Source organism: Cydia fagiglandana, chromosome 4 (genome assembly GCF_963556715.1).
Source record: "Cydia fagiglandana chromosome 4, ilCydFagi1.1, whole genome shotgun sequence".
NCBI lineage: Eukaryota > Metazoa > Arthropoda > Insecta > Lepidoptera > Tortricidae > Cydia > Cydia fagiglandana.
The window spans coordinates 9596122-9611497 of record NC_085935.1 but is presented as its reverse complement, the minus strand read 5'-3'; the positions used below and the strand labels follow the sequence as shown (position 1 = coordinate 9611497).

The 15376-nt window shown below is 35.5% G+C and overlaps 1 protein-coding gene across 1 annotated transcript; it reads left to right on the top strand.

Annotated features, from left to right (window-relative positions):
- The first annotated feature begins 3460 nt into the window (after window positions 1–3460).
- LOC134663488 (uncharacterized) lies at window positions 3461–14882 on the top strand. The gene is made up of 14 exons (XM_063519859.1): window positions 3461–3716; window positions 3906–4062; window positions 4293–4422; window positions 4514–4645; window positions 5057–5167; window positions 5259–5364; window positions 6020–6166; window positions 7166–7330; window positions 7634–7790; window positions 8102–8231; window positions 8494–8625; window positions 9019–9129; window positions 10659–10764; window positions 14731–14882. Exons 1-14 carry the CDS (start codon window positions 3578–3580, stop codon window positions 14880–14882), a joined length of 1875 nt encoding a protein of 624 aa, XP_063375929.1. The 5' UTR covers window positions 3461–3577.
- The last annotated feature ends 494 nt before the right edge of the window (window positions 14883–15376 follow it).

Here is a 15376-nt window from a genome sequence, read left to right as displayed (position 1 = left end):
TCAGACTCTAATGGTTGTAGTTGTCTATGATACCATGAAGGTGGTATCATATAACCGGGTCTAATGTTTAATTACCTATGTATGTGGGTAAAAGTGTAGTTAGCAAGTAGTTAGTCACCATGTAGGTGGTGTACTATAGTCAGACTCTAATGGTTTTAGTTGTCTATGATATCATGTAGGTGGTATCATATAACCGGGTCTAATGTTTACAGCCATGTAGGTGTGCAGTTTAAATATGAGTGCGGCCATGTAGGTGTGCTGCTAGAGTCTACGCCATGTAGTGGGCTGCTAGAGTCTACAGCCATGTAGGTGTGCTGTTGACTCGTATGAGTGTGGCCATGTAGTGTGCTACCAGAGAGTCCATAGATGTGTTATTTAGTACGAGTTTGCCGTTACAGTCGAGTGTAAGAGTCAGGATCTGAGGAGTTTAGTACGAGCTTGAGATTAATACGAGTTTGAGATTAATACGAGTTTGAGATTAATACGAGTTTGAGATTAATACGAGTTTGAGATTAATACGAGTTTGAGATTAATACGAGTTTGAGATTAATACGAGTTTGAGATTAATACGAGTTTGAGTTTAATACGAGTTTGAGTTTAATACGAGTTTGAGTTTAATACGAGTTTGAGTTTAATACGAGTTTGAGTTTAATACGAGTTTGAGTTTAATACGAGTTTGAGTTTAATACGAGTTTGAGTTTAATACGAGTTTGAGTTTAATACGAGTTTGAGTTTAATACGAGTTTGAGTTTAATACGAGTTTGAGTTTAATACGAGTTTGAGTTTAATACGAGTTTGAGTTTAATACGAGTTTGAGTTTAATACGAGTTTGAGTTTAATACGAGTTTGAGTTTAATACGAGTTTGAGTTTTGAGTTTGAGTTTAATACGAGTTTGAGTTTAATACGAGTTTGAGTTTAATACGAGTTTGAGTTTAATTCGAGTTTGAGTTTAATCCGAGTTTGAGTTTAATTCGAGTTTGAGTTTAATACGAGTATATAGTACGAATTGTCTGAATGGTCTAGAGCTGATTATGAATGTGGCCATGTAATGCGCTGCTAGAGTCTACAGCCATGTAGGTGTGCTGTTTATGAGTGTAGCCATGTAGTGTGCTGCTAGAGTCTACAGCCGTGTAGGTGTGCTGTTTATGAGTGCGGCCATGTCGTGTGCTGCCAGGGAGTCCATAGATGCTGTATTTAGTACGGGTTTGCCGTTACAGTTGAAAGTCAGAGTTAGGATCTTAAAGAGTTTAAAGATCTTAAAAGAGTTTATTTTGAGTTTAAAGAGTTTATTTTGAGTTTAAAGAGTTTATTTTGAGTTTATTTTGAGTTTAAAGAGTTTATTTTGAGTTTAAATAGTTTACTTTGAGATTTCGAGTTTAAAGAGTTTAAATGAGTTTAAAGAGTTTAAACAGGAAAAGCATTGGTATGCTGGTGTAGGGTGAAAGAAAGTTTAACGACCAATCATGCAGCGCACTGAAATTTAATTACAGGGTAAAATGGATTCCGATATTGACACCCCGAGATCATCTAGACTGCCGTCACGAGCAAGACTGATGCAGAGTCGCGGTAGACGCTGGAGGTCAGCGACGGTCTACCACAGAGGACGCTGTGGACTGCGACAGCCGAGCGTGAGGGGCCTGAAGACCGATGTCGTCACCACAGCAGGCGCTGACGACGAGGGCCTAGCTCAGATGACCCGTACGAAGAAGGACCGCGGGAGTCAAGGCGACGCTCAAGAAGGACCTACAGTGGAGGACGTCATAAAGCATCAATACTAGTGTGAAGAATGAATACAGTTTCCATCTGCAATACCTGATACCATGAGTAAATTAAATAACTTGAAGTTTACCTCTACTAGAGTTGCTATAATTCTTTGTATTATTTTATTGTATTTTGGTGTACAATGAAGAGTACTGGTATTGTATAAACAAACTAACTATGATAGGATTGAAAAGGCATTGGGCAACACGGCCGAGTGTGATATTATTGTTGATCGTGCACCGGAGGTAGCACGCAGTCGGATGGCCGAGTGTGATATTTCATAAGATTTCAAGAATAAATTATAATTATTTTATGTGAGTTATGTTAAACTTATGGCATTCAGTGGGTAGTGATTAGAAATCTGATTTGTGTTTACCCGAATATTTGTTAATTAATCTGTCGGTAGTCGCGAAAATGACCCTTCTCTCCTACCCGCCAGTTCATATGATGGAAAAGTATAAATGTAACTTACCATGGGATGGAAGGGGCATTCTCGCTCTGGTGCTTGAACCGGTAACATTGAGTAGGAAGGCTTACTGCTTGTTAAATTAAGAATGTCAAGAGTGTTTAAGTAAGAACTTAGAGTAAAATAAAGGTATAATTGATTGTACGATGGACTTTGATTCATCACACATAGGTGGTCATTGTCAATAAAGTAGGTTCAGTTAGGTTAGATAGAACTGAGAACCCAAGAGCCGGGACACGTCATTACCAGATTAAAATGGATTTGGGCGGGACATGTTATCAGGCAGAGTGATGGCAGGTGGAAGTAGTATGTAGTAATGCCCATTGTTATTAATATATTTAAAATTATTATTACATGATACATCAGTTATGAATAATGAAAACTTGTTTATTCAATTTCAAATATTAGTATAATCTACGTTCTTTTCTGATTTAGATCAAACAAACACATGCGTGCAAAAAAACATGGTTTGGTTTGATTTAAGGTAGGTGCTACAATATGTTTAGAATAAACTTTGTAACTATTTTAAAACTCTTGACGCAATTGCAGCGTTCACTGCTGTGGTCCCCGTGTGGCTTATATTATAGATATATGTACCAATGAAAAAGTTTGTCTACTAATTGGTCAACTTACTCATTAACACTGGGCCGAAATTAAAAATTTACCCACTTCTTGTACCTACAAGAAAGAAAATTGCTATTTTCAAGATAAGTTACCTACTTTCATAACGTAGACAAGCAATAAGGTCTATATCGTATTTAAACTAAAAACTAATAGAATTATTTAAACAGTTGAGTTTAATTAGCTTTTATGATGCCACCGATTGCTGTTTAGTCTGCCCTCCTGGCCTAAGCACCAGTAAATAGTCTGGATTTTTTTTTAATTAGGTACATACATGTTTTTCGTTGTAAAACTTATAAAATCTTACAAAGCACAAAAATGCCTATTTAAAGCAAGAATATCAAGTGTACATCTTATATAATTGGGGGGTTAACGCATGTACAAGAGAAACGAGGACCAAGCGGCAACGAGACATGCAGCGTTTGGAAATGTGGTGTGGTGTGTGCTGGAAGAAGAAATCCAATAAAGACGTTCTTGATATGGTAAAAGAGAAGAGCTGGTGCCATTTGAAAACTATTGAGAATACTATGAATATACAATTCATAATTATCAGTAGATATCTTTATCGTTATACCAGGTAGTCGTATTTTATATCGATAATAGTTAGCATTAAGTCATCGTTATCGAGTGTTTAAACACATAATGCCAGATAAATGAGAGATATCGGATCACCGTGCTAGATATCTTACAAATTAAGTTTATTCGATTCTGAAAGTTAATTCTGCAATATGTCTGTGCGACCTTTGCCTCCAGTGCTTGCAGAAAAGGCTCGAAAAGAGCTTAATGAAGATCCTCAGAGGCTACCCACCGACTTACAACATATAAAGGATTGGATAGCCAAGCAGCCACATCTTAAAGCAAGAACCGGTAATATTATTACACAATATGTATAGTTTTTAAACTAAAGTGTAAAGTTGTTGAGGCTGACAGTGTTAAAAAAATATTTTTTTCCTTGCATACATTAATTTCGAATAGATATGTAGGTACATGTAAGCAATTATAATTAAATAAATAAATTGATATATGTACTGACCCGTGTACGTTGTTTATTTCCAGACGATCAATGGCTGACAACATTTTTACGAGCATGCAAATTTAGTTTGGAACGGGCAAAAGAAAAAATTGACTTGTACTATTCGGTTCGTACTACGGCACCAGATTTCTTTCAGCTCACGCCAAAAAACCCGCGATTTTGGGAGATTTTGGAGACTGGGTAAGTTCATCTTCAAAGACATATATAGTACCTAAAAGCTTCTAAATATAGAGTACAAATTCCTGTATAAAAATAGAAGTATAATATATAATAGAATAAGTACTGTGTCTGTCTGTCTGTGTTGTTTATTTCAATAAAATAAACAATTTATATACATAAGAAAACAATTGATTATAGATAAGATTTACATTTATATTTGTTAAAATGGAGGATATTTTTGATTTTTACAGGTCTTTTCTTCCTTTGCCACAAGTTGCCGCTCCTGGTTCTCCTAAGGTATCAATTATCAGACCGGGAAGATATGATCCCGACAAAGTCACAATATCAGAAGTGTTGTCAGTTTCGAATACGATAGAAAAGGTAATGAACATAGTCGTATTAAAAGAAGCTTAAGTTAGTTGGGTCGACTTGGCCTTAAACAGTTTGATGCATATTTGATGTTATTTTGCAGATTATGTATTTGGAAGATGATGATGCTGTGGTATCAGGGGTGATGGCTGTTCTTGACTTAGAAGGAGTTACTATGGGACATTTCTTACAAATGACCCCACTACAAATGAAAAAGATGACGGTTGTGGGACAGGTAATATTTTATAGTGCTTTTAAAACACCGCATATAGTATATGTAAATTTAATACATGACAACAAAAATGTCTTTCAAAGTTATTTCGTGTTACCGAGACGGCAAGATGAAATAACTAGACGTGTCATGCATTGTGTCTGTAATTTTCTTTACGCACGGGTTTGGTTGGGTGGTAAAAAATAGCCATGTCAAATCTTGAAGTTGAATTACATCAAAAGTAAAATAAATGCATTGTAAAATGATTTACTACGCAGAACTTGGGGCCCATAATTTCAATTGTTTTTCGGCAAAGTCAGTAACGAAGCATATACTTAATTCTGAACTTGGCTCTAATGAGAGCCAATCCCATCAAAAACATATATGTGAAATGTCACATATATGTTTTTGATGGGATTGTACTATTACTTCCAGGATGCGACACCATTCCGTATGAAAGGAGTTCACTATTTGAATACGCCAACAGGGTTTGAGACTGTTTTTAACGCCATGAAAGCACTCCTCAATGAAAAAAATAAAAGCAGAGTAAGTGATTATGATTAAAGTAAGTAAGTTAGGTACAATTAATAACAATTGACCCAGCAGAATTATTAAAGTAATGTAAATATTTTTTCAGTTATATGTCCATAATAAAAACTATGAAGCGATGTACGAACATATTCCAAAACATATGTTAACAGCGGAGTATGGTGGTAACGCGGGAACTGAAAAGGATATTATAGGTACGTGCGTATGTATTATGTTATCATTAAAACCCGTTACAAGTTAATAAATACTTCCCATTTGAGTTACCTATTAAAACCAGTTACCAGTAGGTATTCCTAAATGTCTTGAACTGAAAACTGTTTCTCTGCAACTATTTTCTTACTATGTTCTTTTAGAAAATTAAATTATACCAAATACCAATCGATAAAAAGGAAAATTTTCTGAAAACGAAATTAAATTGTATATGTCGGAAAACCTTGTTTAAAAGAGCTACGTTGATTAATTATAATACATATGTATATAGCAAAAAGAATAGATAGTATAGAGGGGTCCTGTCAAAGTAAATTTTGTAGTCACGGTACATTTACTGCCATCTATCGACACACGATTAAAACTTTAAATAAAATTGAAAATGTATAAATGAATTAAAATATGTTTACGGACATATGATTATTAATTTTTATTGTTCCACAATGACCCATGTTCTTTCACTGATACGTGTTAAAATTGTTAAATATCAAACGGTGTCGCCAACGCCATCTAAACGACAATAGGCCAAAGGTGTATGGCGCCATCTATTCGACAGTGACTTTTGCTTGACATCCGAGGCACGTTTTTTTCTTAGACTTTATTTATCTTATACTTTTCACTAAAATAATAAACATCTTGCAGATTACTGGAAGAAGAAGGTCCAGGAATACAGTGAGTGGTTAGAAGAGGATATGCAGTATCGCACTGACGAATTCAAGAGGGCCGGAAAAGCAAAAACAGCTGAAAGTATGTTCGGCGCTGAGGGTTCCTTCCGGCAACTTCAATTCGACTGATTGGAAAATATATATTTCTCTTTCTCCCTGTCTCTCGTGGTCATTCTTTATTCCCATGTGATGGTGGGGTCAAACTTCCTTATCTCCTCTTTCTATATTTCTTTTGTATATGTCGAATTAAATCCTTTTTGAATAAATACTGTTTTATACTTACAAAATATAACAAAAGATTAAATAAAAAGGCAACGGCTGTTATATTTAGGTACCTACTACTTTTTTATTATTTTAATGAAATTTGTTGTAGTTAAGATTTAAATAAGTGCAGAAATATAGTTGCAGTTAACTATGTACCTCAAAAGTAATACGTTAAGGGCCCCCCCACATCTAGCGTCTTTCGAGCGTCGGCGTCTACAATTCTATGGCCGACGTCGACGCAACGTCGACGCAGCATCGACGCAACTGCGCAGCGACGTCATTTTCCATAGCGCTGGACCGACGCCGACAGACGCCGACGCTCGAAAGACGCCAGATGTGGGGGGCCCTTAATTAGTCATAAATCGACTTTAAATCTTACAGCTTTTGTTTCTCCTGTGACGGATTTTCAAAAGTGAGCCAAAATTATAAGACCGAGGAAAATAACATAGAGAAAATACTTGCGTTTAAGAAACATCACACGGTCCCTTTTTTCTTTAGTAAATTTTTATTCGAGAATTTGGGTCTTAGATGTTTTGTAAAATTATTGGGTTCAAATTGTGACGACGCGCGACGACATTTTCAGATTTTTAATAATCCTAGAAATAAATCCAATATAACTTAATCCAAAAGAGTTTATTAGCAAAGTCTTTTTATTGCATGATGTCTAACGGGCACATTTTAAGTACACCCATGTATACGTATAATATAAAAAGTATTAGGGTAGCCGTTGAAGATTTATAAATTAAAAAAAAAGCCTATTAACTACAATCAACAACTCTGATAACCGGAGTTATAAAGTGATATATTATCAGAAAAATACTAATCAGTGTGATAATATTGGGGGATTTATAACAATTAGGACCAAATGTCAATCTGCTTTTAACCATGTCTGTTCGACCTTTGTCTCCGGTATTGGCGGAAAAAGCACGCTTGGAACTAAACGAAGATGCTAAAAAACTCGAAGATGGAATACAATATCTCAAGGAATGGATTTCTAAGCAACCACATTTACGCGCCAGAACCGGTGAGTTCGGATTCTGATAATGAAGCTGATAATAATATCAACTATTTTTTGTGTTAAATAATATTGTATAAATAAATTGTCGTCGATGTCTGGCAAGCAATATTTGAAAAAAATTTAATATAGATATTATAGGTACCTATCGAGTTTAATCCATTTTTGTACAGAGAAAGTTTAACAGATCAATAGACGAAACATGGCTAAAGTTACGCAAAAGTTTTATGATTGTAATTCTAATGAAATGATTTAGGTATTGGTGAATATTTGTTTTATTTTGTTTTTTTTTATTATATCTATGTTTTTAAGATGATCAATGGTTGGCTACATTTCTGAGGGGATGCAAATTTAGTCTTGAGCGAGCAAAAGAGAAAATTGATCTAAATTACTCTTTGAGGAGCACTGCCCCCGAACTTTATAGTATAAACCACAGAAATCCCAAGTTTAAGGAGATTTTGAATTTAGGGTAAGTACCTACGTATTATTGAACACCGTAACTTCTAAGATCGTCTGCCTTGTTTCTTATATGAATCTTAAAGCGGTTATCACACTGGACTGCCTTACAGATATATAGCGTGGAGTATGTAAATGATTTGCTTTTGCCTTTCCTTTCCTATATTTTGCAACGTATTCATTCATGGACTATTACCGTTCTTTTTAATCAGTAATATTTGGCGTGATTGAATTAGGTATATTTAATTAGATTATGTGACCTTGTATGACTGTACTATACTAACCTGTCAATAATGTTAATGCTTTTGTGTATTCCATTTTCAGCTCCGGTCTCGTTTTACCCAAATCACTGAACCCCACAGATCCAAGAGTAGTATTAATTAGGCCCGGTGCATATGATCCTGCCAAATATTCTCTTACTGATGTTATGTCAGTTATGGGTACTATAATGCGGGTAGGTAGCTAAATTAGTTTAAGATTAAATTTTAGTAGGTATAAGTTGAAGAAAAAAAAATTGCGAGAGCAATGCCTCCGTTTCAGTTTGAGAAAATGCTTTCGAGTTCTTTTTTTGAAACGATTATTGTGAAAATTTGTGAGCTGTATCGATATGGATTCTTTGTTAATAAAACTTTTAAATTAAAATAAAATGTGGTGGATGGGTAGCCATGGGTAGCCACAAGGTCTAGAGCCTCTAGTTATTGTTATTTCATTTCCAGATAATGTATGTCGAAGACGATACGTTTGTGGTGTGCGGCGGGGTAAATATAATGGATCTAGAAGGAGCGACTATGGCTCACGCTGCACAGGCCTCGCCGGCTATGATGAAGAAAATGACAGTTATTGGCCAGGTAACGCGTCATTGGTTTACGATTTACAAAGATCTTTAGAATAAGAAAGAGAAAATACAGCGGCTTGAAGGAAAAAATGTCATTCAAATACATTTTCGTGAAAATGCTTAAAAGATTACTTAAAATACAATGAAAAGTAGGGCGGTGATCTCGAAAAATTCATACAATTCCAAACGTAAAATTACTATTTTTCCTTCTGTTTGCCTGCACCTATATTTTTTCTCGATATCGTTTTGTCTTGCTAAATATGTTACTAAATTAGCTAGCCAATCCTAAGTAATGCCTATCACAAACCATTTAAAGATAATGTTAGCCAACGAAAATAAACATAACTAGATATTTGCATAAATATATAGAAAGAGTAGAGTAATTATGTGTATTGTTTAATTTCAGGATGCTTCTCCTACTCGTATGAAAGGTTCTCATTATTTAAACACGCCCCCGGGATTCGAAACTATACTCAACATCGGTAGATCATTCCTCAACGAAAAGAACCGAAACAGGGTGCGTATTTTACTACCTACTACAATTGCGATATTGATATACCTATAACGTGTGGTAAGGATATGCCAGGTTCCGTGCCTTCAACTTCATAAACTTCAAAAAACCGGCCAAGTGCGTGTCGGGCCAAGCATATTGGAGGGTTCCTTGCCATAATAAAAAAAACCGGGCAAGTGCGAGTCGGACTCGCGCGCGAAGGGTTCCGTACCATAATGCAAAAAAAAAACAAGAAAAAATGCAAAAAAAACGGTAACCCATCCAAGTACTGACCACGCCCGACGTTGCTTAACTTTGGTCAAAAATCACGTTTGTTGTATGGGAGCCCCATTTAAATCTTTATTTTATTCTGTTTTTAGTATTTGTTGTTATAGCGGCAACAGAAATACATCATCTATGAAAATTTCAACTGTCTAGCTATCACGGTTCGTGAGATACAGCCTGGTGACAGACAGACGGACGGACGGACGGACAGCGAAGTCTTAGTAATAGGGTCCCGTTTTACCCTTTGGGTACGGAACCCTAAAAAACGATATCTTATCTTATCTTAAAAAAGGGCGTGACAGTTTTTGAGTAAAATAGCTGTGACGTACGAAAAAACAGACGGACGCACAGATGGACGGATGGACATGACGAAAATATACCTACCTACCTTAAGCTGGCCATACACACTATACGCCTGCGCAGTTTTATCTGTACAGTTCAACTGCGCTGTTAAAACGGAGCGTCTGTGGCATTCGACTGTGCAATTTTCTACGACTGCACATTTGACCTGCGCAAATATGAAAAAAATACATATTTTTTACCTGTGGGCTCTTGAAGTGTACAGGTAAAACTGAATGTGTGTGGCGTTCGCCTGCGCAGGCCTCAGTTGATCGCGGAGGATCGCGGGTAGATTGCGATTGCATAGAAATGTCTCATAAGACATTCGTATGATTTTCCATTAGCAAGGAATCGCAATGTTTCTGTTAATTTCTCATTACAAGTTATAGCGGTTCTCATAATAGTGTCCTGATTTTTAATATAGGGTTTTTAACATCCTTAGATAGTATTAGAACAAATTAAATTATTTCAATTGATCCTTAGATAGATTCGGTAATATTCAGGGTATATTTTAAATTCCTTTCAAAGTGCTCTGTTAACATCAAGCACAGCTGATGACGGTGCCATGGCTACACAACTGAGAGTTTGTGTAGGTTTACCGCTGCCGTGTGTGTGCTCCACCCAGCTAGGGTTTACCTGTGCAATTTAACTGCACAGGTAAAACTGCGTGTGTGTATGGCCAACTTAAGGGTTCTGTTTTCACCATTTGGCTACGGCACCCTAAAAACCAAGCTAAGCAGTTTACTCGGCCGGGCCGTTACACTAATGATAAAAATTCATAAAATCAAAATGTTTTATAGGTAGTATAATACATAACGACCAAGTTTATATTACTTTTAATTCTGAATGAAATATGGTTAACAGTTAGTGTTTATGTCTTTTAGTAATTTATATAATTTAATATTTTGTTAACAGTTATGTTTTTATTTCAGTTGCACGTGCACAATAAAGATTACGAATCGCTGTATAAGCACGTGCCTCGAGAGATTCTACCCACGGAGTACGGAGGCAACGGAGGCACTTTCCAGGAAATTATAGGTACCTAAGCTTCTAATGAACGTTTACCCTACATAATAGGGTCAATGGTTGGCACATACTTAATAACGACAGTTCGTGACTTTCCTACGAAAATATTAACATCTATTATGTATTTTACTAATATTTGTTAATTGTGATAATGATAACATAATCTGACTTACATCAGTTAAACGGTAGGGCTTAGATTCGTAAATTATAAGGGTCAATTCATAACTGAGAAAACTTACTACAACTATAATTAGGTTAATTCCTCTAAAACTAGTTTCTCTGGAGGGCCCGATAAAATCTTTCATACCTACATATAAAATTATTGTAAAATATAACATAATTAAAAGTCTCTTCTTATAGTCTGTCAAACAACTAAGGTAAGTACCCCTATTAACGAGCCCATTAAAATCGGCAGTGATTACCGCGGTATGTACAAAAAGGCGTTTTATAAGAAAGCCAATTGACTTTTTTTAAATTTAAGTACACACAAATAAAGCCTTCTCTTTTCAATCAATCAATCAATCAAATTTTATTTCAGGCAAAAAATATACCCATACAAAAATATTAAAATAAAAATAATTACAATTAAAAATATTATCATATTAAAATTAAAATTAAAATCAAAATTAAAATTAAAATTAAAAATACATGTCAACAAATTACATTAAAATTAAATTAAAATCTACATATTTACATTAAATTATACACTGTGCCTCTGGATCCCATATGTAGGTCATTCCAGTGCCTCCAGAGTGAACCAGCAGGATCTCCAGGAATGAGCTGAAGCAGACTGTTGGAACCGTCACGTACCCTGCGCATTAGGGAGGCGGTGCGTTTACGGATTATCGCAATGAACGCGTCCACTCTAGCCTCCGCAAACATCCCCGAGGCGCTACAGTAACGTGGCAGTCCCATCAGCATGCGGAAACCATTATTGTATTGGACACGCAGGGCATTGAGGGTCTTTTTTGTGTAATTTGTCCATAGGCTGCACGCATAAAAGGACTGGCAAAAAGCCCTAAAAAGGGTCTTTTTGACATCCCTGTCACACCGTGCAAACCTACGTGACAGCATGTTGCACCTTACTGACAATGCCCTGCGCTCCCTTTCTATGTCAGCATCATCCTGGAGGTCCTCGGTGACCCAGTGCCCGAGGTACTTGAACCGTGAAACTCTATTTAGAGGAACACCACATAAATATACGGCAGGAACTGACGTATACTCCTTTTTGCCTGCCTTGAAAACCAGTAGTTCGCTCTTCTTGGTGTTGTACATCAGGCCATGGGTCACCGCATACTCCTCACAGATCTTCAACAGTTTGACAAGAGCGCTGATCGCCGGGCACAGCAGCACCATATCATCTGCATAGCTGATATTGTTAACAATGGTACCGCCAATTGAGCATCCAATACCAGTGCTGCTGAGCCTAGCGATCAACTCATCTATGTACAAGTTAAACAACCTGGGTGAGCTGAGACCACCTTGTCTCACACCACACGTTAACCTGTACACGTCTGAAAACGCTCCCGCCCATCTGACCTGGTTGGTTTGGTTCCCGTACCAATAACGGAAGAGGTTAACCACCCCCCTCGGAGTACTCGTACAGCTCTCAAGTTTGTCCCATAAAATGTCATAGGAGACCATGTCAAACGCTTTTGACAGATCCAAAAAACAGGCAAATATAGGCGTTTTATCATCGTTGTAGTACTGGACGGTATGCTTAAAACAGAGTATCGCACTCTCCGTTGATACATTAGGTTTAAATCCAAACTGTGCATCGTGCGATTGGACATGTTTTGACAGTAGGTTATCAAGCAGTCCGTCCAGCACTTTAGCGGATACCGTTGCTAGAGATATTGGCCTGTAATTGGATCCGTCAGAAGCATCTCCAGTTTTATTTTTGGCAATAGGCACCACAATAGTCCTCATGAGATCATCGGGAAGGTAACAATGGCTCATGCATAAACTTTTGACTATCGAATAAGTATAGCACTAGTAAAGAAACACTAAGTAAATAATTCGAAAACCGTAAACTAACTCATCGGGGGCGCATTATTTGAATGCTCCATACTAACGCGCAACACCTGAAGTAAGCAAACGCGAATTTTATTTAGTGATTTTCATAATAATGGTGAATATTATAGAAAGACTAAGACTTTATATCTATTCTGATTTTTGATATTTATGGTTCCCAAATACTCAATTTGTAAACATTTGCTTGCCAATAGTAAAAAATAGGAATTGCAAAACCTCGGTGTTTGGTTCCATTTTTTGGTGTGGTTCCTAATTTCGAGGTATACCTCGTTAATAGCGGAAACGGTATTTTAAGTTCAAAGGATTGTACTTTCATATGTAGATACACATTTTCATAACTTTTGATGTTATTGAAATATTTAACCATCTATAAAGCTAAAGAGCTATTAACGTGGTATGAAATCTATTCAAGAACTCTTAATTTTGACTACAATTTTAAGTACTTAACTGGAGGTTTTCTTAGAAACCATTATATGAGAATCTTGTTTAAATATTGATATAAAAACAAAAGCATGCGTTGTCAAGTCTGTTTTATACAATGTTTTGTAATATTTAGAATCTTCCATTTTGATTGTATTCAAAATATACACGATCTTTATTTATTTTTGTTACTCGTAAATGAGTTTTGCATTAATGTGAATTAAACCGTTTAGCGATGGTTACAAAAGACATCACTCGGTAATAAGATGTATGGGAACCTAATACCGACTACCTACAACTTTGGTAGGAAACAAATAGGTTCATAATATAATTATCATAAAACCTATTGTATTATTTTAATTAGAACATATAATACACAAACATACAATATTAATTTATTTTAACCTGGTAACGCGGCAAGTGTGATGGGCACCTTTGCACCCGGTACAACCCGCGGAGGTCTTTTAGATTAAAATATTTTAATATATTTATGCTATTTTTGTATGATTTTATATACCATTAACCTTTTGTATAAATATTTTTTTTTATTTATTTTAATATTTGATTTCCTATATCTTGTATCCTTGGATGTTGATGGGCATTTATTTGTGTGTTGAACACAGATATTTGTTCTTAAGTCATGGGTGTTTTTTATGTATAATAAGTACGTATTTATGTATAAAAGTTGGTATGTATGTATATCGTCGCCTTGTATCCATAGTACAAGCTTTGCATAGTTTGGGGCTATGTCGGTCTGTGTAAGGTGTCCCCTTATGTAGACCGGCATTTTAATTTCTACAATTTCTTGTCCGTCTATATAATTTATAAATATTATGTAGATACTCCTATACAGCATGTATTTTTGATACGACCACATATCTATTATCTAAGTGTAGTTAGTAGGCGCAGGCTCAAAGGAATTAATTTTCATGTTTTATTACTAAAAATTCTATTGTTTCTTTAAAGAAAAAAAAAATTAATTGAATGTAATGATTGGAAATGAGATTAAATATAATCCCTATTATTTATTTAACTACTATTGTCAAATAAATATAAGTAGGTATATAAATAAGGAACTAAAAATGCGATGGGTTTATCTACCCTCGTAAAAAGGAACCCTTATCCGCGGTATTTGGGTAACAATGATCAATTACCACGGTAATAGGCGATTTCGACATTTTGGTTTTAATAATTATTTTTTTCTATACAATTGGCCAAAACAAATAAAAAAACCAATGAAATATAAATTTCGATATACAAACTATCATAAAAAAATATGTCTTTGTTCATACAGAGCCAGCTTATATTTCATTTTTGGCTGTCTTTGTAAAAGTTGCTTAACCCCCTCGTTAATAGGGGTACTTACCTTATGTTAGTAGAAAAAGGGACGGAGGTAATTCAAATTTTCTATGGAACGATTACCCTTCGCTCCTACTTTTTTTTATTTCGCCGCGTTTTTACTGACGGAAATGGCTTGGCAAACCTTACCAAATTTTTATTTTTATTCTTCATTTTGCCATTTAGATTACTGGCAGAAGAAGGTCGAAGAGTACAGCGACTGGCTCGACGAAGACCTGAAGTACGGCACGGATGAAGCCAAGCGGCTCGGGAAACCCAAAACAGCCCAGGACATGTTCGGCTTCGATGGCTCCTTCAGACAATTGGAATTCGATTAAAAACGAAAAAAAATTATAAATAATCATTGTAAAATTTTGGCGCTTTCTAGAGCCTTTCTCATATACATGCTTAATAAGATTACGTTATAAAAGTTATGTAAAAATCAATAGTTTGGTTATAATATTGTTTTATATTTTTCAATTTTACCTTGATTTTTCGTTTCTTGTCAATTTTCTGTTATTCTAAAACTTATTTTAAGCAAAGTATTAACATTATTAATACTTTTATAATTTGATCTTATTAAGCATGTATATGAGAAGGGCTCTAGAAAGCGACAAAATTGTACGATAGTTATTTATAATTTTTTTTTGTTTTTAATAAAGAAAGAAGTTTGAGAACATTTTGTTCATTTACAATTGCCTACCTTGTTTTTTTAAGTGGTAACCTTGCTCATTTATTTGTTGACATGTTTTAAATACACCATTAAAATATATTAAATACCTTTAAAATTATATTTAATGTTACGTAATCACTTATTTTCCACGACGCGCGC